At 40.5% G+C, this 26,917-nt stretch overlaps 1 protein-coding gene across 2 annotated transcripts in view; it reads right to left on the bottom strand.

Moving 5' to 3' along the window:
• The window catches only part of RASSF2 (Ras association domain family member 2), a 79,921-nt gene that overhangs the window by 9,743 nt on the left and 43,261 nt on the right, over positions 1 to 26,917 (bottom strand). For both annotated transcript variants that reach the window (XM_007476286.3, XM_007476285.3), the window contains exons 3-9: positions 19,901 to 19,976; positions 15,767 to 15,918; positions 13,739 to 13,803; positions 8,753 to 8,913; positions 7,448 to 7,549; positions 4,142 to 4,193; positions 1,988 to 2,109 (exon numbers count right to left, since the gene is read on the bottom strand). In XM_007476286.3, coding sequence (XP_007476348.1) covers positions 1,988 to 2,109; positions 4,142 to 4,193; positions 7,448 to 7,549; positions 8,753 to 8,913; positions 13,739 to 13,803; positions 15,767 to 15,918; positions 19,901 to 19,976 — 730 coding nt within the window. The remainder of the gene's footprint in view (positions 1 to 1,987; positions 2,110 to 4,141; positions 4,194 to 7,447; positions 7,550 to 8,752; positions 8,914 to 13,738; positions 13,804 to 15,766; positions 15,919 to 19,900; positions 19,977 to 26,917) is intronic.

Genomic DNA, 26,917 nt, shown 5'->3' with positions numbered 1-26,917 from the left:
GCCCCAGTTTGCATGGCAGAGGCTGAAAGCTGGCTCCTCTGCACTCTCTGAATCCAGTATTCTTTCCACTGTGATAACCACTCGCTCCCTCCGCTCAACTCCCTCCTCTCTCCACCCCAACCTTACTAGAAAATATGAGTTGCTCTGACCTAAAAATTCATCATCCTGTGGCCTGCCTGGTAATGAGCCTTTTAAAACTGAGCCAGGTTGGTCCTCCCATGGCAGACACCCATTCTATCCTGGGGCCCATAACTGAAGCTTGTCCCGAGATGGAGGGATTTGTCAGAGCTTCTGCCTTCCTAGCGCAGCCTTCCGGAGCCCACGGCCACCTCCATGCTACCATGAGGATATGGAAATGCAGGTCAGTGGAGTCCCCAATGGGTAGAGGAAGGAGAAGTGTACAAGTCAACATAAGGGAACTTTCTGCTTCCGAGGCTCAGCATGGACACCAGGGGGCAAAAGCTAACTATTTCTCAAAAGCATCTTCTTGAAGCAACCCCATAAACCGAATCAACATCACTCTGGATTCTTTCACTGGCTGTAATTAAGGAATGTTGTTCCTGTGCTGGCTGGGGGTCGCTGCTGTGAAGATGGCGCCAGTTCATCCTGCCACCAATAACCCAACACAGCCTCGGGAATCTTAGGTCGGTAGGATAAATAACACGCAAGCTGATTTCCACCCCGCCGGTTATCCACTGGGAGCTCGAGTGCTTCATAAACCTACAAGGGCGTTAGGAATAGACGGTCCACCCCCCCCCCCTCCAAAGCATCTGCCCAAAGGCATTTCAGCGATGATTTTGCCCCAAGGAGAATCACCAAATCCCTTGGGATGGGATCTTATGAGTCCAAGTCCCAGAGGAAGCAACGAGGTTTTGCAACGAAGGAAATCTGGAAAGCCTTAGAGGGTAACTGGTGCCAAAGGGTGAGACAAAGAAAAGTTGATGACATAGAAATACATGGAAAATAGGTACGGAGCCATCCTGGCTGGGTGGATGGCAAGATACATGCGTAATTTGTATCCTCTAGCCTCGGGGCTGTTCTCATGTGCAGGCACCAACCCCAACCCCAGAGAACCACCTGTGCTCTATTAATCCTGTGCAGCTGTGACAGGCTGCTGGACACATGGGGATGGCTGGTAATGCCAGCTTGCTAAAGAACAAATGACTTTTAAAAATACAATGCACTCTATACAAACACAGAGCATTATTTTTCTTTGGAGGGAGGAAAAACTCCTTGACCCTTCTCTCACTGTCTTTAAGTTCATTTACCCATCTTTAGTCAGGGGACGGTTTTATGCCCCAACACCCTTTGCTTTTTTCTCTCCATCTTTTTTTTTAACTCTTACCTTCTATTAAATAAAAATTTTCAATAAAAAAAACTCTTAACTTCTGCCATAGTTCAATTCTAAGACAAGAGAACAGCAAGGGCTAGGCAATTAGGATTAAGTGCTTGCCCAGGGTCAGACACCTAGGACAAGTCTAAGGCCAGATTTAAATCCAAGTCCTCCAGACTGCAGTCTTCATCTTTTTTTTTTCACTGACCACAGTGGTAGATGGGAATGGATTATTCTACTTTCCTTCCTAAAGCAATATAATGTGCTGAAAAGAAGCCTGACATTGAAACCCTATATTCAAATAGTGACTACAATTTATTATCTAGGTGACCCTGGGCAAGTAGTTTTTACTAATTTGTAAAATGAAGAAATTAGGCTTGTTAACCTCGAATATCCCATCCACTTTAGAAGTCTTTGATTCCAAGTTTCTTTTCCTTAGACGACTCTCCCATCTCATGTATTCACCCACCTGGTTCCCCCTTTTCTCTCTAGTCTTCAGTCCTGTGAGCTACCCAACTTGCAACTGCTTCAAGAATGGATGGAAGGAGGAGAGTCAGGGGAAAAAAAAGTCATTCCTCAGAACCCATGGATGCAAAAACTTGGGAAGGAAACAAGGCAACACAAGGTCAGGTGGCCTATCCAAAGGTAACTTACATCATAGGTGACCTCTTCCACTTGGTCCTTCTCCATGAGGAAGACTTTAGAGACCTGTTCACAGGGACCCTGGAGGATTCGGGCAATCAGGGGGTAATCTGTGACCTTGAGCTTCTGTTTCTCTGGAATAGATAATCATAGAAAAAGTCAATCCTCTGAACAGAAAGTTTCTCAGTTCAGTTCTACCCTTCTCCCACATTCACAGCTAACACTGACTCTATACTTAGGACAATCTGAACTGGAATCCAGCTTCAGGTATTTATTGGGTTACCCTAGGAAGCATGAGGCTCTCTCAGCCTCAGTTAACTCATCTGTAAAATGGGGATAATAATAGTACCAATTTCACAGTGTTATGAGAATCAAATGAAATCATATGTGCAAAATTCTTTGTAAATATGAAAGCACTGTATAAATGTTATCTATCAATATTAATAGCTAGGGTCAGTGGTCTGACTGCTAAGTAATAAAACTTTAAATTTCTGAGATTCCTTCCATTTATTCAGTGCAGTTTTATATGCATGAGATTGTTTTCATGTTGCCTTCCCCTGTAGATTACAAGGTCCTTGAAGGTAAGGGGCTCTTTTGGCCTCTTTTTGTAGCCCCAATACTTGGCCCGCTGGCTGGCACCCAACAAAAGTGCTTAATAACTGCTTGCTGACTTGATTTTTTAAACAATCATGTATGACCAAAGCTTCTTAGAAATGAAAGATCATCACCATCCAACCTTCTCAATGTACAGATGAGAAAACAGAAGCCAAAAAGTCAAGGATGGAGAGTTGGAATTCACACTCATGTCCTCTGACACCAAACCCAGAGTTTTCTCTCCTAGATCTCCTGCACTGTCATTGGTCAGTCATTTTCAAAGAGGACCAATGACAATGCAGGGTGATGTCTTGACTTGTGCTGCAACTGGATTTCAGTGAGGTAGAATTGCAGAAAGTTGTCAGGCTCCCTCTCTGTTCTGGGGTCACTGAAGTCCAATGGCAAGATAAAAGTCAGGATGGCCAGTGATGAACCAGGCAGAATGCAGTGGATGACTTTGGCACGTTAGATGTCTTACCAGGCTCTAAGCACTTCACAGAACCTGCTTCAGCCACCTTTGCAGTTGTTGGAACAAATTGTTCTCATTCACACTCTCCACCAGGGAAAGTCTTCATATGCTTGAGGTGGGCATCTCCCTAACTCATCAATAGGCTTGTGGTCCTCAACTTAGGTCAGCCTTTCTGCCGAGGTAGTCTTGCCATGGGGTGGCCACTGCACATGTTACAGCTTCTTGGAGCCACGGGTGAGAGTTGGATGAAAAGTGGACACCAAAAGTGAATGAGCAGCCCTTGGCAAGGTTTCACACCAGATGTGCTAGTCCTCCCTGAACAGCTTCCCATGCACACAGACACCCCACATCTCACTTAAATTACTAAAGCACTGTTGTCAGCACCTTAAAGGCCAGACTCTACTGGTGCTACCAGGGCTCAAAATGTTTCTAGAGCCAATCCTTCTTTGACAAGTGCCCTCAAAAAAAAAATGTGCAAGATACAAAAGTCAGTCCCAATACTTTATTTTTATTTATTTTTCAAACCTTTACCTTCTATCTTAGAATCAATACTATGTATTGGTTCTAAGGTAGAAGAGCAATAAGGGTTAGGCAAAGGGGATTAAATGACTTGTGCAGGGTCACACAGCTAGGAAGGGTCTGAGGTCAGATTTGAACCCAGAACCTCTGGCCTCCAAGCCTGGCTCTCTTTCCACTGAACCCTCACTTTCCTCCTCTTTTGAACAAGAGGAGGGAGGATCTTTGGGTCACAGACACATAGGGGATGTAAGGTGATGGTCATTAAGAGAGCTTGTCCTCCATGTTCCCTCTTCTCTCGCTGGTATTCTACTCTAGCAACCCTGGGTCACTATATGTCCAGGAGCCTAGGGTTTGGGGTGGCATCCCCAGCTGTGTCTCATAAGGGCTGCTTGTCTGGCTTAAATTCTTTTACCTCAGGAGTGACAGGGCCAGATGTACATACAAGAACAAAGCACTATTCAGGAGCTCAAAAGGAGAAGTCCTACTAAAGATTTAGATGTAATCTTATATTCAAAGTTATATTTTGGTAACAAGCAAAGTAATGGTATTTTTAAAAGGTAACTTGCAAATATTTTCAAACTTACCTCCACTAGTATGAACAATATATAAAGCAAATTCCTCGGCAGAATTTTCAATCTGGAATATTATCAAGACAGGTCATCAATCAATAAACACATATTTGTTAAGTGTCTATTATGTAGTGTTTTTTTTAAATGAGACCATCTGATTTTAATTCTCTCTTCTCCCATTCTCTTCACATCAAAAACCCTGGACATCATTGCCCACTTTCATCTTCCCAATTCCGACAAAGATGTATACTTGATCTCATCCGCTCTCATCTTCTTCAACAGAATATAACCTCAATCGTCTCCTCTCTCAAATCTTCAACCTCTTACAACCTTATACCTAGCAGAGTGGCCAGTGTGACAGTAAAGGAAAATAATAAATGTTGGAGGGGATGTGGCAAAATTGGGACACTAATACATTGCTGATGGAGTTGTGAATTGATCCAACCATTCTGGGAGGCGATTTAAAGCCTAAAGGGCTTTAAAAGAATGCATTGTATATGTCCAGGAGCAATTTCACTTTATACCCCAGAGAGATAAAAAATAAAATGGGAAAGGTTCTGTTTGTACAAAAATATTTATAGCCGCACTCTTTGTAGTAGCAAATAATTGGGAAAATTAGGGAATGTCCCTCAATTGGGGAATGGCTGAACAAATTGTGGCATATGATGGTGATGGAATACTACTGAGCTATAAGGAATGATGAACTGCTTGATTTCTAAAAGAGCTGGAAAGACCTCCAGGAACTGATGCAGAGTTAAATAAGCAGAACCAGGAGAACATGGTACAGTAACTGAAATATTATGAGACAACCAAATGTGATTGACTCTCCTACTAAAAGCAATGCAATGATCCAAGACAATGCTGAGGAACTTATGAGAAAAAATACTATCCACATTGAGAGAAAGAACTATGGGAGTAGAAATCCAGAAGAAAACATATGATTTATTACTTGTTTAAATGGCTATGTAATTTGAGGTTTTGGTTTTAAAAGATTACTCTATTACAAAAATGAATAATATGGAAATTAGATTTGAGTGATAATAAATGTATAATGCAATGAAATTGTTTGTAAACTCTGGGGGATGGGGAAGAGGGGAGGGAGGCAACAAGAATCATGTAACCATGGAAAAAATTAAAAATATAAAAGAACCCTTCAACCTCTACCTACTGACTGGTATTTTTTCTACTGCTTTCAAATATGCTCATCTTTAAAACCTCTACTTGATTCTGCCATCCCCTCAAGCTATTGTGCTACATTCCTCCTCTTATCCTTAGACACAATACTTGAAAAAGCTCTCTGAATTTGATGCTGCACTTCCTCTCCTCTCCCTCCTCAACTCTGCAATCTGGCTTACAATCTCATCACTCAACAGAAACTTAGTTATCAATGATTTTGTAATTGTCAAATCTGTTAGTCTTTTCTCTGTTTTCATCCTTTCTCAACCTCTCTGTTGAATTTAACACTGTTGCCTACCCCTTCTTTTCTCTGAGTTTCCATGTTTCTCCTGTATGGTCAATTGCTTCTCTAATCCCTATGTTGGCTCATCATTTATATGACACTGACTAAATGTGTATCTTTCCCTAAGATCCAGCTCTCTGTCTCTGTCTCTGTCTCTCTCTCTCTCTCTCTGTGTTTCTGTGTCTCTGTCTCTTTCTATCTATATCTTTCTCTCTCTGTCCTTCCGTCTCTTTCTCTATCTCTGTGTCTCCTCCTCCTCCTGAGTTTCCATGGATTTATCATCTCTATACAGATGATGTACAGATAAAGATACAGATATATGTGCCTGTATAGATCAATATCCATACATATATAGATACAGAAATAGATATAGATATATACACACACTGTCTTTCCCATGAAATTCATGCCTGAATCAATAGTTTCCTATTGAATATTTCAAAACGGATGTCTCAGAGACATTTCAAATTCAATTTGCCCCAAAATAAATGTGTTATTTTTTCAAGAGGCAATTAGAGGCACAGTGGATGGAGTCCTCTCCTCTTAGTCCTGTTCCTGACTTCCTCCTAACTTCAAAATCATGTCCCAGCTCTGGATGCCTTAATTCACTCTTTCGACTCTTTCCCCTCCTTTCAGCTCTCTCATGTGCTATCTTACACCCATCAGAACGTAAGCTCCTTGAGAACAGGACCCTGACATTCTTGGATTTATATTCCCAGAGCATAGCATAGTGCCTGGCACATAATAAATGATTAATAAATATATGTTTCTATTTTTCCTCTCCTTCCTTCCCATAATCACTTAGTTATTCTTGAAACCCTGAGGGGAGTAATCAATTATCTGAGCAAGGTCAGATTCAAACCCTGGAAGATGAATCTTTCTGAATCCAAGCCTGCTTATTCTATCTTCTGTGCCATCCAACTGACCTTTCCTCCTATATACTCCTTCCCTTTCCACTTCTAACTCTGGGTAAATAGTCAAAATTACCATTGCTTCTGGGAAGGGTGGATCAGCTGACTGACCTATATATAGATAATCATTGGGATGATGCGTTGATATATATAGATATATAGATAGATATATATATATATATCCCAATGATTATCCAAAACAAAACTCCCTTCTCCTATTTGTTTTGCCATCCTCCATCAAGGAGGCAAGCTCCTTGAGACAAGGGTTTGTTTGTCTTTCTTATTTGTATTCCCAGGGCTTAGCACAGTGCCTAGGACATGTTAAAAGAAGAGCTTTTTCATTCATTCATTCATTTCTTTCACAGGATAATAGTAAGGTAGGTGTTGGTTAAACCTTAAAGTGCCATAGAAATAGCTATGATTGGTTTTTATTTATATTTATATATATATTATTTATATTATAACCCCCTACAATGAAACAATGTATGGAATCAAGAAGACTCAAGTTCAAATCTGGATTCAGATACCTACTAGTGCATGACTCTAGCAAATAATATAACCTCTATTTGCCTCACTTTCCTAGTCTACAAAGTGGAACTCATGATAGCACCTCCCTCACAGAGTTGTGACCAAATGAGGTAATAATTATAAAACTCTTAGCACCGTGCTTGGCACATAGTAGGTGCTTAATAAATGATTGTCTTCTTATTTCTGGATTCGAGTGTAGAATCTCCATATCTTGACTCCCTAATCTTGTATACCCATGGATCCTACTTTCCCTGCCTTGAGGAGACCACTTGACTGTGGTCCAAGAGTATCTTTTGGCAAGCCTGGCCACTGCCATGTCAGTCACTAAAAATGATCCCATGAGCCTCCTTCCGCATACCTACCCTACGCTATTGGTGACCACTCTGAAGTGATTAGTCAGGACAGCTCTTGAAAGCAACTCACCTTAAATTTATTGAGTAGGAGCTTGAGGACTTGAGGCGTTGTCATGGTACTGTTAATCCTGACATTGGTGATGGAACCATAGGCTGGGGTGAACACAGATGTCTACAAGAGAAGAGCACAATATTGCAATTCTTGTTAGAGTCCAGTGATGGGGGAAGAAGAGGAAAGGGAAAGGAGGAAGGGGTACATAGAGGGTCTAGAATCCTGGAGGCAATGCTCTACTGATAAGGCTTTTCCTTAAGTCTCTCCTGGGCCAAGCCTGAGAGACATCATCAGAGCTAAAGGCAAAATGACTTCAAACTTTAAATGTTTTGGATACAGACAAAATGACTATTCATGAAAGCAGCTAGGCAGCACAGTGCCATGCCTGGAGTTGGGAGGACTTGGGTTTAAAGCTGACCTCAGAGACTTCATAGCTATGTGATCCTGGGCAAGTCACTTAACTCTGACTGTGTGGCCCTTGCCATTTTGTCTTAGAATTAATACTAAGACAGAAACGAAGAGCTTTTTTCAAATGGCTGTTCAGATTGCCATTTCTCCCTCTTGTATCAGCACAAGGGAAGGAATGTAAAGACTGGTTGACAGAGTTACTAAAGAGGCTACATTCAACTCTAGGAATCCAGATTCTCTATGTGGCTTGCTTTTTTTAGGAGCTCAGGGAAGCCCAAGAAACCCAAACTTTGCTACCTCTTCCCAGTAGTGTTTAGCTGTTTGGTGACTACCCCAGAAGGAAAAAAAAAATAGAGAGTGCTCTTCTCTTTGGGCTAGAAAACATAAAGTTCTGTGGCTCTTTACAGACAAATGGATTTCTTAGAGAGTGTTAGGGGCTGACTCTCTTATTCTGACTCATTTTCTCCTTCTCCACAATTGCTTTTTTTTTTCACTTTATCTCATGCAAGCCAATCCTATATGTGCCCCTCCATAAACTGCCTGTCTTGTAGAGGGATTAGCACAAGGGGATAATAAATTTTTCAAACTGTTTTTATAAAGCCTTAGTGATTTTTGAGGACACCTTACTAAATACACCCAACTCTTAGGAATTTGGAGACTTCTGTAAACACAGTTGCCAAAATGGCATCCTGGGCCAATTTCATGGTGGAAAGGATCTGAGTGGTAGCTCCTTCTGCTCCTCTCCAACCCACCAGTTCCAAATTCAGGAAGTCACTGTTACCTCCCTGAACTGCACTCTCCACGGACTCCATCCCCTTTTTTCCATCTGAGGGGACCATCCATTCCCAGCCCTGGGAATGCTACTACCCCTGGCTTAGGAGAAGCCACAGTTTCCTTCTCCCTGCCCTCATTTACTTTGTGGTTGTAGAAGTGGCCATTGATGGAGAAACGGTGCCGCTTGATACGCCGCTGATCACTAGGGGTGCGCACATTGCCCCGCCGCCGAACTCCAACGTCACTGTGTGTCCTCATCAGCTGAGGGGTGTCTTCTTGAAGGGGCTTCAGGTCTCTGGAACCTGAGAGGGAAGAATAAATTATGAGCCTCACTTAAGGATCTGGTCACACTGGAGGCCACCATCCTCACTCAGTGACAGCCCTTTGCTGGCCACAGGCTGCGTTTTCCAAGCGCCATACTTACAAGCATACATCCTAATAAAAACTACACTGATCACTCCTGGACATCTCCTTCTGTCAAAAATCTCAAGGAATTATGAAGGGATCACTCCTGCCTTCTCAACAGCCTCTCTGTAGGCAAGCTAGTGGGTGACACGTAGATAGAATACTGAACTCAAAGCCAGGAATACCAAAGTTCAAACCCTCAGCAGTCAACCTGTGAACCTGTGAAGCAGTGAACCCTCAGCAAGTCATTTAACTCGACCTCAGTTTCCTCATATATAAAATGGGAATAATAATAGCATCTACCTCAGAGTATTAGTTTAAGGATCTTTGTAAAGCACTATGTTAGTTATTATTATTTTTTACTAGCTTCCACAAAGGACAGGTGGTTGGCAAAGTGAATAGAGCACTGGTCTTGGAATCAGAAAGAATCATCTTCATGAATTCAAATATGACCTCAGGATTTACTAGCTTGTGTGACCCTCAAAAACTCATGTAATAAAGGGCAGCTGGGTACTCAATGGATTGAGAGCCAGGCCTAGAGATGGGAGGTCCTAGGTTCAAATCTGACCTCAGACACTTCCCAGCTGTGTGACCCTGGGCAAGTCACTTAGCCCCCATTGCCTAGCCCTTACCTCTCTTCTGACTTGGAACCGGTATGCAGTGTTGATTCTAATATAAAAGGTAAGGGTTAAAAAAAAAAAACTCATGTAATCCTGTTTGCCTCAGTTCCTTAACAATAAAAAGAGCTAGAGATGGAAATAGCAAACCACTCCAGTATCTTTGCCAAAAAAAAAAAAAAAATACAAATGGGGTCACTAAGAGACAGACAGGACTAAAAAACTGAATAACAACAACAGAAGCTTCTATGATCCTCTATGGCCACAATTCTCCTCCTACCTCTGTCTGTTTCTTCTGACCCCTGTGCTGAGACCTCTCCCTCCTGACCTTGAAATATGAGTGTCTTCTGTGGTTCTGGAGCTTAAATCAATTCTGGCATCTGTGGTCTGGCTCTAACCTATTTTTCCAGACTCATTTCAAACTATTTCCTTCCATAGCCAAGTTAGACGTGCCCTTTTCTGTCCTTTGCCCTTATTTATTCATTCCATTCCTTTTTTTATGAGATCTACCCTCCCCTTATGGAGACAGCGAGGTGGCACAGAGGATAGGGCACTGGGCTTGGAATCAGGCAGACCTGATTTCAAATGTAACCTCATATACATACTAGCTGTGTGTCCCTGGGCAAGTCACTTAACCTGTTTGCCTTAATCTGCTATTGACATTAAATCTTGCAGTGGCAAACTCTTGGGTAAATCACTTACTCTTGTGGAGCCCCAACCAACTCTCTAAAACTATGCATTTAGGAAAGATTATAGGGATAGTTGGGTGACTCAGTGGATAAAGAGTCAAGCAAAGAGAGGGGAGGTCCTGGGTTCAACTTGGACACTTCCTACCTGTGTGACCCTGGACAAGTCACTTAACCCTCACTGCCTAGCTCTTAATCACTCTTTTGCCTTAGAACCTATATGCAGTGTTGATTCTAAGATAAAAAGTAATGGTTTAAAAAACAAAAAAGCTCTTGCCAATCTGTCTTAGTAGAAATAGTTTCCTTATTGAGTCCTTGATAGACAATACCGCTGACCTAAACCAGAAAATTCAGGCGACTCTATTGAAAATCATAATAATATGGAAATGGGTTTTGAGCAATGATACATGTAAAACCCAGTGGAATTGCTCATTGGCTCTGGCAGTGGGGAGGGGGAAGGAGAGGGAAAGAACATGAATCATGTAACCACAGAAAAATCTTATAAAATAATTAATTAAATAAATAAATTTTTATTTAGAAAAAGAAAATTCAGGTGAGATATTAAAAGCTTCTCAATTAAAAGTCAGATAAATTCAATTCAAAGTAAGACAATCAAGCTATCATGTATATCATATACTTGAAAGACCACTAGAATAAGATCTGAGTTCAAATTCTGTCTTCAATACTTATTAACTGTGTGAGCACAAGTAATCAGGACTAGAGGATCTCTAAGATTTCTTCCAGCTCTAAGTCCTAGAACTTCATTAGAGTTCATGAATCTGACTTTGCTCTAACTTGGAGTCAATAGGATTCAACTTTTCATATCCTCCTTATCCCCAACCAATTGGGAACACTTCTTGTTGCTATTAATAATAGCTAGAAGTTTGAATTTGTCATCTCATTTGATCCTAATAACAACCCTATGATGTAGGTGTGCTATTATTGCCCTTTCCATTTTTACAGGTGAGAAACTAAGGCAGGCAAAGATTGAATGAAAAAGCTAGTAAGTTTCTGAGGCTGGATTTGAACTCAAATCTTGACTCCAAGTCTAGTGCTTCTTGTGCTGGGTTACCTAGTTGCCATTTTTCTGAGTTTACAGCTCCCAATGGTTCCCACAGAACAGCCAGTGAGATCCAGAAAAGGAGAGTGAGAGGGGATCTACAGGAAGAGTCCCATGTGGGACTAGTCTTACAAAGAGGCAAAGTTGTTCATGTGGCATGATGTAAAGGGCACCTTCCTTGATGACACCTCAAGGAAGCTGGTGCCAGACTGACTTCCTAACCCAGACTCTTAGGAACTCTCCACAGCTCTGAGTAACTGACTCTCATTAAATGGACAAGGATTTAGTCATTCCTTTATCTTAAGGAAGGTCTTTCTCTAAAGCCTGCTTTTTATTTATTTATTATGATTCAAAGTAGTTCCAAGACAGAACACATGCAAGGCCATTTCCAAATATAGTCAAGAGAAACTTAGGAACAAAGAGGTCCCTAACTAGGAGGAGAATATTGAGGAAGTCTGGGCAGAGGAGGAAAAGGGAAGGTGAAGAAGAGGGAAAGGGAATAAAAGGAAACCTCATTCATTCACTTCATAGAGTTCTTTAGAGTTAATCTGGAACCCACATGGTCATGGTACCTGTGAGAGCTAGAACCCCAGCCCCTTTCTGGCTTGGGGAATTCCTCTAAACTGTTCTCATCTCTACCCATCAAGGAACATTCACCATATGTTGCATTACATGGAACTTTTTGGACCTAGACTGAAAGCAGATGTGTTTGCTATGAGCCCATATGTGTGGCCCATCTTTCTTCCCTTGACCTCCCTGCTCATATTCAGTCCAAAGGCCATGGTCTACAAGCTGATCATAAGATCAGTGATTTAGAGCTACAAAGGGTATAAAAGGATATCTAAATCCACCCCCACACACACATACACTCAGTTTATGGGTGAAGAAATGGAAACCAAGAGAGGTAAAGTGGAGAAGGTCAAGGTGGCAGAACCAGGTTCAAAACCCAGGTCTTCAGACTTCAAGTTGTACCATTATCTGGCTTGTGTACATCTATCTCCAGAGGACAACCTGATAAATAGAAGTAAGACATACTTACATATATATATATATATGAATATGTATATGTAAATCTTTCTATCAAATGATGCCTTCTCTAGTGTGGGAAGGAAAGGGAATTTTAATGGAATAAACAAATTAATGAATGAATGAATGAATGACTTTAAAATTGAAGCAAGGCTGTCTCTTAAAACCATTTCTCCTCCCCCTACCCTTAGACAGAAGAATTTGAATCCATTATGCTATTTATTACAGATACGTGGCCTAATGCCTAGGAGTCTCTATTTTCCTCACTGGTAAAACTGAGGTAATTATTCCTGCTGTAGCCCCCTCGCTGAGTTGTTGTGAAGCCTGGAGAATTGCTTTAGTATAAATGAAAGAATTTTGGATTTGGAGTTGGGAGTCCTGGCTTTGAATCCCAGTCCAACTTCTACTTACTCTATGACTAGCAAAGCCAACAGTAAAATGAAAGAACTGAAGTAGACGAGTTCTTGGGTCTTTGTAGCTATGATTAAATGAGATCAGGCAGCCAAGCCTAGAGTCAAGAAGCCCTGAATTCAAATGTGACTTCAGCCACTTAAGAGCTTTGTGACTTTGGGCAAGTTACTAAACCTCTATTTGCTTCAGTTTTCTCATCTATAAATTGGGGATAATCAGAGCATCTACCTTCCAAGGTCATTCATTGTGAGATTCAAATGGAAAAAATAATTGTAAAATGCTTAGCACAATTTCTGGCACGTGGTAAGTACATAGAAATATTAGCTATTATTATTAACTGGGAGACCCTGGGCAAGTCCCTTAACCTCTGTTTACCTCAGTTTCCTTATCTGTAAAATGAGGGTAATAATAGCACCATTTTCCAGGGTATTTGTGAGGATCAAATGAGATAATAATTTTAAAGTTCTTAGCACAGTGCCTGGCACATAGTAAGTATTATATAAATGTTAGCTATTATTATATGTCAGTTCTTATTACTATCACTCATGATTCCCACAGATCTCCAGAATGAAGTGAGCCCATTCTCTCTCCACCAAAAAAAGGCTGCTGCTATTGGGGTTACGAAAAAGAACAGGGAGGAGAGGAGGTGGGGAGAGTGAATCAGTGATGGAACCCAGACACTACGACTCCCCACAGAATCCTACCACTTTAAGGGCAAGATTATCAAAGGTAGTCCCTCCAGTTCTCTCAAAGCCGGAGATTACTTATTTTTCCAACTAACTTGAGTCATACTGAGAAAAAAAATCAGGAAAACACACTTACATGAGAACTAGTATTACATGTCTTAATGGGCTTAGCCCCATGACGTCCCCTCCTCCTTTCCCCAGTCAAAATTTCACCTGTCAGGCTAAGCTCCTCTCACCTCCAGGGGTTGCATCTGTGTCTGTTATCTGAATATCTGGAATGGCAACGGGCTTCATTAAAGACCTAAGAGACAGAAAAACAGAGAATATGAGCTCGTCGATGGAATTATTTCACTTTTGTCTTTATTCCCCCTGGACCTGGCACACGGTAGGCACTTAATAAATGCTTGCCAAATGGAATAGAGAAGCCAGTTCAGCCCATAGCAAGGCAGCTGATGTTTGGTTCCTTCAGTTCCTTCAGTGGTGACAAATCACACTCTCTCTTACTGGCTCTCAGAGTGGTACCAGCATGTGGCAGGGAGTGGAGGGAACCTTCCTACTGGGTTGGCCCAACTCCCAACACCTGAGGATGAGGGCCACCTACATAAAAGACAAGGGGCTCTGGCACTCCGCATCTGCAACAATACAATTATCCATTTCATCAAACTCCAGGCCTGAGAACAAAATCAATTTGTTGCCTGTGGTAGAGACTCTGAGTCCATTTGGGTTGTGTTGTTTATTTGGGAAGATGCTAACAGAGCTGCTTTGTTCATCAGGATGACATCCTGGAGAGGTTTCATCTCTGTGGGATTAATAATGTGGCTATTGCTTTTTGGAATTAAAAAAAAAGCAACCTGGAAAAAAATTGAGACTTGTAGGGGTAAAAAGAATACAGACAAGCATCTGGTAGGTACAATCCTGCCTTTTCTGTTTCTCAGTCTCCTTTGAGACAAAGCCCACCCACAGGGCTGGAAGAAAAGGAAGGTGGGTACCAGACAGACTCTTGGTCACCTATGACCAGGTTAAGACAGGGACATACTGAGTCATCTCTCCCCAAAGTCACGGGGGAAATGGGAGAGAACTCAGAGCAACACATTCAAAATTATCAAGGAAGCTTAAAAAAAATAGGTCAGACCTGAAAATAAAAGATCATTTGGGGATATTTAAAGGGTGATCAGAAAGCACATATCTCATGTAGTCTAGGAAGATGAAATTTTTAAAAGGGAAAATTAAGGCTAAACCTATGAATTCCTTAGTAGTCCATAAGAGTCTACTGAAGCATATCTCCCATAAAGGAAATTTCTTGACTTCATTTCTATCTCACAAGAAGTAGTGGGTAAAGAGCATACACACTATAGGAGCTAGGGGGTGGGGGTGGGGGTGGAGGGTATTGCTCCGTGGAGAAGCAATACCAATGAGAGTGGTAGGTAGGGGCACAGGCTATATACCAAGGTTAATGCTTGTGATTGGGGGTGATAACAATTATGTTCCAAATCCCATGATGATGTCCTTTTCTTCTCTCCTTTCTCATATCATCCATACAAAGCCAGAGATGTTTTGGGATGGATCAAAGGATCATAGATTTATCAACCATGACCATAAAAGTCATCAAGTCTAAACATCCTTATTGTACTGAAAAGAAAACTGAAGGCAGAGAAACTGTGATTTGTACAAAGTCTATCAATTAACAAACATCCAAGGTGGGATTTGAATCTAGGACTTCCTGACTCCAAGTCAAACTTTCTTTTAAACCCTTACTTTCTGTCTTAAGAATCAATAATAATTATTGGTTCCAATGTAGAAGAGAGAAAAGGGTTAAGCAACTGGGGTTAAGTGACTTGCCCAGAGTTACAGAGTTAAGAAGTATCTGAGGTCACATTTGAACTCAGGACCACCTGTCTCTAGCCTGGCTCTTTATCTTTTGAGCCATCTAGCTGTCCCAGAGTTCCACTTCCTCATGTTGGGAATAGATCATAAGCGAGAACAGATAAAGTCAGGGTTAGGGAAAATCATTTCGATTTCTTGACTCCAAATCTAGCTTTCTATCCATTACCCCATGCTAGGAATGGACAGTGGAAAGAAAGAACTTATGATTTCAGAGTTAACATCTTTTCTTCCCCCTTACTCAAGCCTTTCACAGACACAGACACAGACACAGACACAGACACAGACCTAAACCCATCCCTTCCACTCCACGTACACACATACATAAAGGAGTAAGCATGGAGGGTCCCATCTCCTGAGAGGAGGGCTGGTAGAATACTAACCCATGAGCTCCCAGGTTGCAGCCAGAGTGCCAGGAGGAAGAGGAGGGAGGGGGCCTGATCCGTTCATTGTCATCCTGCATCTGCAAACGGATGGGTCGGCGCAATCCCCAGAAGATGTTCAATAATCCCTCCACAATGAACTCATCTTCTTCCTGCCCCAGGAAAGTAATGAGTTCATCAAAGCTTCAATGAGGTGTCCTTACCCTCTTGACCAAGTCATCTATGCCCTAAAGTCTCACTGACCTCAAATGGAAGTCAGACTCCATTCTCACTGAAAACAGAATGGATATGTCTTATGAGCCTCAGGGCCAGGGCAAAAGGGCCAAAGCAGAACTGAAAGTATATAGTAGATGAATCTATTGTGTTCATATGAGAGAAGAACAATTAGCCATCTCATGATTCTGGCCTCTAGTTTTATATTTGTATGATGGTTCTTTGTTAATTTAAGTAAGACCTGAGGACTGATTGATTAAAGGTGGCAGCCAAGGTCCCCATTTGGGAAGTTAATCATGTTTAGGGAAATTCGGTTAATTATCATTAATTCCTGTGTAGGAATGGTTTTCAGGAAGGCAGAACCTCTTAAATAAAAATATGTAAGTAGTCAACCTTCTCTTCTGAAAAACAAATCATACCCTAAACATTGAATCAGCTAACACATATATCCTCACTGCCTATGGTTAAACATTAGCCAGGGTCCCCTCCCTTCCAAGATCAAATCCCACCTCCTATGGTCATTTTTTTTCTGCACTTTCCTGGTGTGGGAGTAATCTCTCCCTCCAACAATCTTTCAATCCACTTTGTTGGTATCTGTGTGATGGCCTACTTTGTGTTACAAGCACAGTATTTCTGTAAATGTCCTCTTCCCCATTGGTTGATAAGCAATAGCCATGGATTTTGATTCAGTGTACTTCAGCTTAAATATTACATCTGCTATTTACTGTTAACATGGGCTTAGATAAGTCACTTCCCCCTCTCAAGGTCTATTTGCTCACCTTTAAAATGGGGTGTAGTACATGCTTGTTGTTCAGTTTTTTAGTTTTATCCAACTCTATGTGACCCCCATGGACTAAAGTCCATTAGATTTTCTTGGCAAAAATATTGGAGTGGTTTACTTATTTCCTCCTCCAGTGTGTTCCCACTTTAAAGATAGGGAACTGAGGCAAATAAAGGTTAAGTGACTTGCCCAGGGTCACACAGCTAGTGTCTGATGGTGGATTTGAACTCAGATCTTTCTGGCTTCAAGCCCTGTGCTCTGTCCACCTAGCCTCCCTACCTGTAGTATTTATTTGGGTTCAAATCCTACCTTTGATAACTACTACCTTCCAAGGCTCAGAAGGGAACCCTCATCCTTTCCCTTGGTAAACTTCCCAGAAATCCCCTCTCTCCAACATTCTGACTCCCTGTTGGTCAATCATCCCTTTTGCAATGTTCCATTTCCACTCTGTATTAAAATCTCCTCTTAACATCATCTAGGTCAGATTTGAATTCAGGAAGATGAATCTTCCTGACTTTAGGCCAGGCATTCTATCCAGCACACCACCAAGTATCTCCAAATGGGAATAACAACATCTTTACCACTATACCGACCCCATGAAGTTGTTTTTGTTTTACCCAAACCTATGATTTCACAGGATTGTTGCAAAGTCCAACAGCATAAAACTATGAAAAATATTCTATATACTTTAACGTGCTATATAAATATCAGTTGTTTTATTTTTGTTGCAGTTATAACAACTATGTTACTTTGTGCTTTTGAGATTTGCAAAGCACTTTACAAATATTTTCTCATTAGATCCTCACAACCACCCTAGAAGGTAGATCCTATTATTATCCCCATTTTACCAGTGAGGAAACTGAGGCATGCAGAAGTTAAGTGACTCTCCCAGGGCCACATAACTAGTAAGTGTCTAAGACAGGATTTGAATTCAAGTCTTTATGATTCCAAATCTCCACAACTTGTCCCCTGAGCCCCATAGCTACCTCATTCACTCTCCAACAAAGGGGCTGAACTAGAAAATCTCTAAGCTTCTTTCCAACTCTAGATCTTTTAAGCCTTGTCCTCAATGCTTCAAAGATATGGGACTTCTTTAGGTTGAGTCTTCATTCCCCTAACCCAGCTCACAAGTCTTCAATGATTTAGCAGATGAGTTTAAAAAAAGTTGCTGTGGCCAAATGATTCATTACCTTGTAGCTAAATTGGTGCTGAGCCTTTCTGCATTTATCTTGACTGGTCTTCAGATGACAGGCAGAGGATCTATTCCTGGACCTGTCCTCAAAGCCTTTCTAGCTACCAAAAGTTGACACTCAACTAGTGTGGCCTCTAAGAACCCAGGGTCACTTCCACACCATCAGGAGGCATTGATGTGGGGTTTTTATAGAAGCTAAATTTTTGAGTAGCACAGTGAACAGAGTGCTAGGTCTAAAGTAAGGAATACTCATCTTCATGAGTTTAAATCCAGCCTCAGACACTTATTATCTATGTCACTTGACCTTCTTTGCCTCAGTTCCTCATCTATAAAATGGTGGCACACTGGAAAAGGGAATGGCAAACCACTCCAGTATCTTTGACAAGAAAACCTCAAATGGGGTCTCAAAGAGTCAGACATGACTGAAATGACTGAATATGAACTTATGAAATAAAAGAAGTCAAATTATATTTATAATGTGTCTAGAATTAGCCTAGGGCTCAGAATCAGCAGAATTGGTAGTTGACTCATAGGGGAACACAAGGAAGGTACCCCACTGCCCAAAATTATCTTTCATAAGGTTGTCAGAGTGCCTAAAATTCTTTAATTACAAATTTATTTTTTCATATTAAAGGATCTGTTGTTTTTCAGTTATGTCTGACTCCTTGTGACTTACCTGTGGGGATTTCTTAGCAAAATACTGGAGAGGTTTGACATTTCTTTCCCCAATTCATTTTATAGATGAGAAAACTGAGGCAAACAAGGTTAAAGGACTTGTCTGGAGTTACACACCTAATACGTGTCTGAGGTCAAATTTGAGCTCAGGATTCCAGGCCTGGTATTCTATCCATTGTGCCACCTCACTTTCCCCTCTCACAGAATTTTAAGGTTTACAAAACACTTTCTTTACAACTCTGGGAACTGAGCTAAGTCTTATAATCCCATTTTATAGATTAGTAAACTAGGTGTCCCAAAGTATAATGTCCAGAGTGGCACAGCTAGTTAATGGCTGTATGCCACTAAAATAAAAGCAGGACATGATCCTAGGAGAATGTAAACTCCTTGAGAAAAGGAACTGTTTGTTCATGGTGATCTTTCCAGTTTGCATGGGCTTGATCATCTCCATGTAAATGATTTCCAGATTCTCTATATCCAGCCTTAAACTCACTCATTAGTTATAGTCTCACATTACTATCTGCTTCTTGGACAGCTCAAATTAGAGGTCACACTCAAAATGTCTGAAAACTTTCTACCTTTTCATTCTCCTTATATCTTATTCAACATCAGAAATTGATAGGATCTCACCAGGAGAAACAACATGAAAAAGGGATATTGTCATTGGCTGTGCCTATGTGTCCTAAGGATCATGGGATCTTCCCATTTGACTTGCCGCCAAGCTCTTCAATGTCTGTTGTCTCCTCGGTTAGAATATTGGATCCTTGAAAGGAAGGATTGTCTGATTTCTCTCCTCGTATCCTCAATGCCTTTCACATAGTAAATACTAAATAAATCCTTCCATCATCCAATGAAAGGGTAACTAAATAGATGCAGGTACTTTCAACACCCATTTTTCAGGACATAAAACTTAAATCTGGAAGCGATCTTACATTATCTCATCCAACCACCTCATTTTACCAATGAGGAAACTGAGACTCTAAGAAGGATTTGCCCAGAGTCACCCAGGGACTAAATAACAGCTAGGAGTTGAACATAGGGCTTTGGATTCTAAATATAATGCTCTTGACATTGTCCATCACTTATCCCTTTTGATCCATGCACTATGCCATCCCTTATTGGAGCCAGGTAATACTTCATTCTTCAAAGAAGTCCAAATCCTTCCAATTGTCTTTTATTAAGAAACTATTGTGTTGCAAGGTATGTTTTTCTGGGTACTGTGTTTTCTACCAAAGTAAACAATATCATATGACACCATCTTAGGATTTCTCACCTCTCGATGCCGGAGCTGCAAGTTCTGGCCCTCATAATATAAATTGTAGGTCTTCAGATGTACCAGAAGTTCATTTCTTTAAAGAAAGATAAAAGATACATGTGAGAAGGTTGTCAAATGTAATATAGTAGTAGTCACTGAAGAATTCTTTTTCTCGACTCCATCCCTGCTTCAGTTCAGTCTTTTGAGAAACAGGGTCAATGTCAGAGTTGAAAGGAACCCCTGGGGTCATCTGATACAATCCAAACCTGGATAAAAGTTCTGTCTACAACATCCCAACCAAGAGGTCACACTTCCAGCTTTTGCTTGAAGACCTCCAGGGAGGGGAAAAATCATTACCACCTGAGGCTATCCATCCCACCTTTGGAAAGGGTTCATTTTTAGAAAACTTTTCCTTAAACTATTCTCATTTGGGGGCTTAGGTATCTCATTTAGAAAACACAATAATAGCTATAATAATAATGAGCATTTTAAATATGTTAACTCATTTGATCCTTAGAACAACCCTGTGTGAGAGATACAATTATTATTCCCATTTTTACAGATGGGAAACTAAGGCTAAAAAGAAGTGAAGTCAATTGCCCAGGGTCACAGAACTAATATCAGAAGCAGGATTCATATCCAACAAAATCTAGAAGTGAGAGCCAAAAAGAGAACTTCCATTTAATATAACTCTAGACAATATAAAATACAATCTTCCTTTGCTTACTACAAAGACTACTTGCCAATATAGCCTAAAAATTAAATTAAAACAATTACAAAACACTTTTTACACAAATAAAGACAGATCTAAACAAATGGAAAACTTTAATTGCTCATCAAGCTAATATATTAAAAAATGACAATTCTACCTAAATAAATTTACTTATTTGGTGCCATACTAACCAAATTACCAAAAAATTATTTTGTAGAAAAAATAATAATGAAATTCTTTTGGAAGAACAAATGGTCAATAATATCAAGGGAATTAATGAAGAGGCAAGATTCAGATGTGATTTTTTTACTCCAAGTCCAGTGCTTTATCCACTGGGACATCCAGCTTCCTTATATTATTGTAATACTAATCAACTGAAGTATTTGTTGTAGAAATCTAGCAATAAAAATAATTTCATAACTGTTTAAAAATGTAATTTCATCTGGCCTCAGCCACTTCCTAGCTGTGTGACCCTGGGCAAGTCACTTGACCCCCATTGCCTAGCCCTTACCACTCTTCTGCCTTGGAGCCAATACACAGTATTGACTCCAAGACGGAAGGTAAGGGTTTTTTAAAAAAAAAAAATGTAATTTCATCAGGATCATAGCATCTAGAACTGGAAGAACCTGAGAGAAATTCAACCTCCTCATTTTACAGAGGAGGAAACAGAGATGCTAAATGATTTGCCCAAGGTTCCACAGTTAATAAGTTAATAAGTGCCAGAGATGGGATTCAAATCCACATCTCTTCTGACTACACTACCCTAAATCCCCAAAGGCAATAAATAACACACACAAGATTATAGGCTTCAAAGTGCCACTCTTTCCCCTTTTGTAATATTCCCCCTCCCCATTCTAGATTCTACTATCTATACAGTTTCATTGTCCGGAAGGATCTCTCCTGAACCACATAGCTGGACACGTGACTCACAGTTGACCTTCCCTAAATGCAGCACCTCTAGATAACAAGGATGATGGGTTTTTATTTTTAGGGTTTTTTGAAATTTGCAAAACACTTCCCATACATCATTTCATTTGATTCTGTGCTCTCTGTGGTTAAGGGGGGGGGGGGGAACAAACTATTTTAAGATTCTTTCATTGCTGTTGTCTGCTAATATTTCCTGAACTGAAGCTAATGTTGCAACTTTTTGAAAAAATCACTCTGCTGGCATTTCAATTATCTTTCCAAACTAATCTTTGCTTCTTTGTATCTTTCAAAGTTAGTAGAACTAAGTACATCTAGGATTCTCAGTGGTTAGAGTGCCAAGCCTGGAATTGGGAGGACCTGTGTTCAAATGTGGCCTCAGACACTTCCTAGCTGTATGACCTTGGTCAAGCCAATTAACCCCATTTGCCAGCCCTTGCCCTTCTGTCTCAGAGTTGTTACTAAAAAAGAAAGTGAGGGTTAAAAAAAATAGAACTGAAAAGAGATCAAGGCAACTTTACTTTCAAGTATCATCCATCAATAGTCAATCAATGATCCATAAGTATTTATTAAACACCTAATATGTTCTGGGAACTGTACAAAGTGCACCTGGCCAGCAAATTGCTTCTTGCCCTTGCTAAACTGTTTGTCATGAGGGAAGGTTCTATTGAATGGAAAGGCATCACTAGGAAAATGACAGTGATTTTAAAAAATTTACCTTCTTTACAGAAGTCTTATGAGCATATACACACACTATAATGAGTATCAACTCTGAGGAAGAAGAGCAGTAAGGGCTAGGCAGCTGTTGTTAGATGACTTGTCCAGGGTCATACATACAGTTACGTGTCTAAGGTCTAGTTTTATCTCAGGTCTTCCTGTCTCCAGGTCTAGCACTCTACCCACTGTGCAGCCAATCTGCCTCAGCTGGGCATCTAGGTAGGGTTTATGGCACAAGCATTTTTTTTAAATTTTACTTAATTGGTCAATTTAAAACATTTTCCCTTGATTACAAGAATCATATTCTTTCCCTCCCCTCCCCTCACCCTTTCCCATAGCCAATGTGCAATTCCACTAAGTTTTACATGTGTTCTTGATCAAAGCCTATTTCCATATTATTGATATTTGCACTAGGGTGATCCTTTAGAGTCTACAATCCCCAATCATATCCCCTCGACTCATGTAACCAAACAGTTGTTTTTCTTCTGTGTTTCTGCTCCCACAGTTTTTCCTCTGGATGTGGATAACATTCTTTCTCACAAGTTCCTCTGGATTATCCTGGATCATTGCATGGCTAATAGAAAAGTCCATAACATTTGATTGTACCACAGTATATCAGTCTCTGTGTACAATGTTCTCCTGGTTCTGCTCCTCTCACTCTGCATCAATTCTTGGAGGTTGTTCCAGTTCACATGGAATTCCTCCAGTTCATTATTCCTTTGAGCACAAAAATATCCCATCACCAACAGATACCCCAATTTGTTCAGCCATTCCCCAATTGATGGACACCCCCTCATTTTCCAATTTTTTGTATGGCACGAGTATTTTGATGATCTTTGTTGAGAAATTTGACTGCTTCACTACACAGCAGATGAAAACCCTCATCTGACACTGATTGATATTAACTGTCAATGTCTTCCCTACCTCATGTTTGGGGCCATCCCAGAGCTACTGAAGAGTTCCACCTCTGCATAGGAAAATTCCTTCAGAACATCTCTACCAGAATGTCCCCCAGCATAGAGTATAATATGTGCATAATATATAGTATATTATATACTTTATCTTCTATGTGATATAATATACCATATATAATATGCAAAACATGTGTATAATATATAGTGCATTGTAGAGAATATATTAGGTATATATTTATTATATATACGTTATATTATTATATATCTATATTATATTATCTAGTCACAGGACTAGCTATGTGACTCTGGGCAAGTCACTTAACCCTGTTTACCTCAGTTTTCTCATCTGTAGAGTGAACTGGAGAAGGAAATGGCAAACCACTTCATTATCTTGCCAAGAAAAATCCAAATGGGGTCACAAAGAGTCATACTCAAATGAGATGACTGAATAACAATAGATCATAGCATTGTTGATTAAGAGCTAGAAGGGATCTTAGACCACCTTGTATCCAACCCCTTCAGTTTTACAGATAAGAAAACCGAGATCCATAGAGTTTTTTTGTTTGTTTTTTAAACCCCTTTCCTTGTGGTGATACAATACTATTGTGCTGTAAGGAATGATGATCTGGAGGATTTCTATATGAACTGGGAGAAACTCAATAAACTGATGCAGAGTGAAATGAGCAGAACCAGAAGAACACTGTACACAGAAAGCAAAACATTGTGAAACAATCAAATGTAATCGATCTTGCTACTAGTAGCAATGCAACAAGCCAGGACACTCCGGAAGGGCTTATGAGAAAAAAAAGCTGTCCACATTGAGAAAAAGAACTATGGGAGTAGAAGTGTAAAAGAAAAACATATGACATCACTTATCACATGTATATATAAGGTATGTGATTTGAGGTTTACACTTTAAAAAGGCAATCAGGGTTAAGTGATTTACCCAGGGTCACTCAGCCAGGAAATGCCTGAGACCAGATTTGAAACCAGATTCAGGCTAATATTCTATCTACTGTACTACCTAACTTCCCTGATCCATAGAGGTTTAAATGATTTGGCCAGGGTCCCTCAGTTAGTGAGTGTCTCAAGTAGAATCTGAATCTAGATCTTCCTAACTTTAATTCCAGAGATGTACCCACTAGCCCATGATGCTAATCCAACTGCATAGAGACCCAGAGATATTACATGATTTGCCCAAGGGCTCAAAGCTGACCACCTACTTACTTGTGAATACTGAGGGCAGGGACTATGTTTTATCATGCTTTCTGAAACTAAGTTTAAGGGTAGAAAGCAGGGGGGAAACTTCAGTTTTCTCATCTAATTTTATCCTCTCAGTTCTGAGAACTGTTCTCTCCCTGTCACTTTCCCCCTCCACCTTCTTTCCCTCCTCCCTTCCCCTTCTCAAACTTCAAAGACATACAAGAGCAGGAATGAAGGTAAGAGGGCAGGGAAGCAAAGGGAACATGATCAGGGTGAGAATTTGCATTCCTTCCACCTTAAAACTCTGAGGCTACTGAATGAGGGGAAACAATCACAACCTGCCAGCTGAACAGTTTCCACTAGGGTTTGGATTCTGTTAAGTGATTGGTCTGGCTATCACAGGCCAATCAAAATGGAGACCTTATCATCAAAAAGCCTTCAAGCTTGCTATTTTCTCACCAGTTCTCAACAAATGTAGTGTATTTCAAAGACCAGCAACGTCTTCCAAGATGACTAGACACCAGGACTAGAGTCATCTGATCCAAGCCCCATCCACAAGGGTGACTTGAGGGAAACAGATTGACCTTGTCTCTGCTGAGGAAGGGAGACTACCAGCCAGTCAGCATTAGACTCACAATCCCAAGATAAGGTTTCTTCCTTTCCTCCTTGGACACTAACCCAGAGCAGCTACTTACTAACATGTTCAGGTCACATGCTCTCATGGCCCCATTTTCCTCATCTAGAAAAAACAAAGGAGGATGCCCTCCAAGAAGGTCTCTAATTATTCTATATCCTATGATCTTCTGATCCCCTACAAATGTTAGTCATGAGGAACTGAAAAGTCATAGTGAATTCCTGGGGCTCAGAAGGATTCGGATTCCTTTAAAATAGTAAGATTAAGTCTAGGTCTTTGAGTTTCATTTTGTATGGGCTTGGCCTTAATACTCAATCCGGTCCAACAAGCATTTATTAATCTACGTTTGTTCCTCTTGTGATTTGATCACATCAAATCTTTTTTCAAACATAGGATGCAAGTTTATTCAGCTGCCAATTCTTACACTTCAAGACCAGTAGGTTTGGGGCTATAGATGGGTAAAAAAGGAGAGGAAGGAGCATGGGTAACTTCCCCTTCCCATTTTCCCCCAGTTGTTTATATCCCAACCCATTGCTGTGTAGTTTAGAATTATATATGTATGTATGTATGATTCTGTCTCTATATGCATATATGTGAATATGTTTTCTCCTCTAATTGGTTATAGGCTCCTTTGAGGACAAAAATGTTCACTTCTGTAAGCCAGTCAGGATAGGCATCTAATAAATGCTTTGAAGATTGACTGATTTGGTTTTTAGGGTACTCTGATGTTTGCAAAGTGGTTTCTATTTTTCCCACAATTACCATTTTTAAGCCCTTACCTTCTGTCTTAGAATCAACACTGAGTATCAGTTTCAAGGCAGAAAGTCAGTAAAGGTTAGGCAATTAGGGTTAAGTGACTTGCTTAGTGCCATACAGTCAGGAAGTCGGGAAGTCTAAGGTCATATTTTAACTCAGGACTTCCCAGTGTTCAAGCCTTTACAGAGGAAGAAACCAAGCCTAGACATGAAAGTGACTTGCTCAGATTCACACAGTGACAAGTGGGATTCCAACCCAGCTTCCTGACCATTACATCACGCTGCTTTTTCAAATAGGGGAAGGGTCTAGTCTAGCAAGTAGGGAGTTAGTCATGAGCTAGTTCTTCTGGCTTTGAGAATAAACATCTTCAAACTTGTTGACAAAACCCATGAAGTCATAACTTAACTTAAAGTCAGCTTAAGCCTTCACACTTGGTACATCCCCATTTCTAGAGACTTTGGAACTAAGGGCAGGGTAGTGACCCATTAACTCAACCATAAGCCACTCCCTAAATTCCTAAATATATGACTATTCCTAAGAATGTGATCTGTCAGAAATTTTGGGAGCCTGGAGAGTCCAACAACATGGTAGAATGGAAGAAGCACTATCTTGGAGTCAGAAGAAAGTGAGTTTAAATTCTAACTCTGGTAACTACCAGTGTGACCTGGTCCACTCACTTTTCCCCACCCTCGTGCCTCAGTTTCTCCATTGGCAAAATGAGGTAGTTCTAAAATCACTGTGCTTCTCTACAAGTGAAATAGAGAGACAGAGGGAACACAGTTTCAGTCTACCAGGTCCAAGATGATCGCATGGCCAACATTCTAGGAAAAACTCATGTGGGAATTTGATCTGGCAACTGTTTCTGCAAAAGCTGTGCCCCAACTACCCTGTTCATCAACCACAGCTACTGAAGACCCAGAAAATAAAGTTCTCACCACCAAAAGTGGCACCATCTAATGATTCAACACCAGAAAGAGTGATTATATCCTCAGTAAAAATCATATTAAAGATGCATTACCCTGCCTAAATTTGTGACCCTGGGCAAGTTACTTAACCCCAATTACAAAGTCATTACCCTTTTCTGACTTGAAACTGACTCAGTATCATTTATAAGAGAAAAAGCAAGAGTTTAAAAAATATCTCTGCTCTGCCACTGTATCCTAAGAACTATGGGA

This window comes from Monodelphis domestica, chromosome 1 (assembly GCF_027887165.1).
Source record: "Monodelphis domestica isolate mMonDom1 chromosome 1, mMonDom1.pri, whole genome shotgun sequence".
Classification (NCBI taxonomy): Eukaryota; Metazoa; Chordata; class Mammalia; order Didelphimorphia; family Didelphidae; genus Monodelphis; species Monodelphis domestica.
The sequence above is the reverse complement of the archived record's forward strand: the minus strand, read 5'-3'. Positions and strand labels throughout refer to the sequence as shown.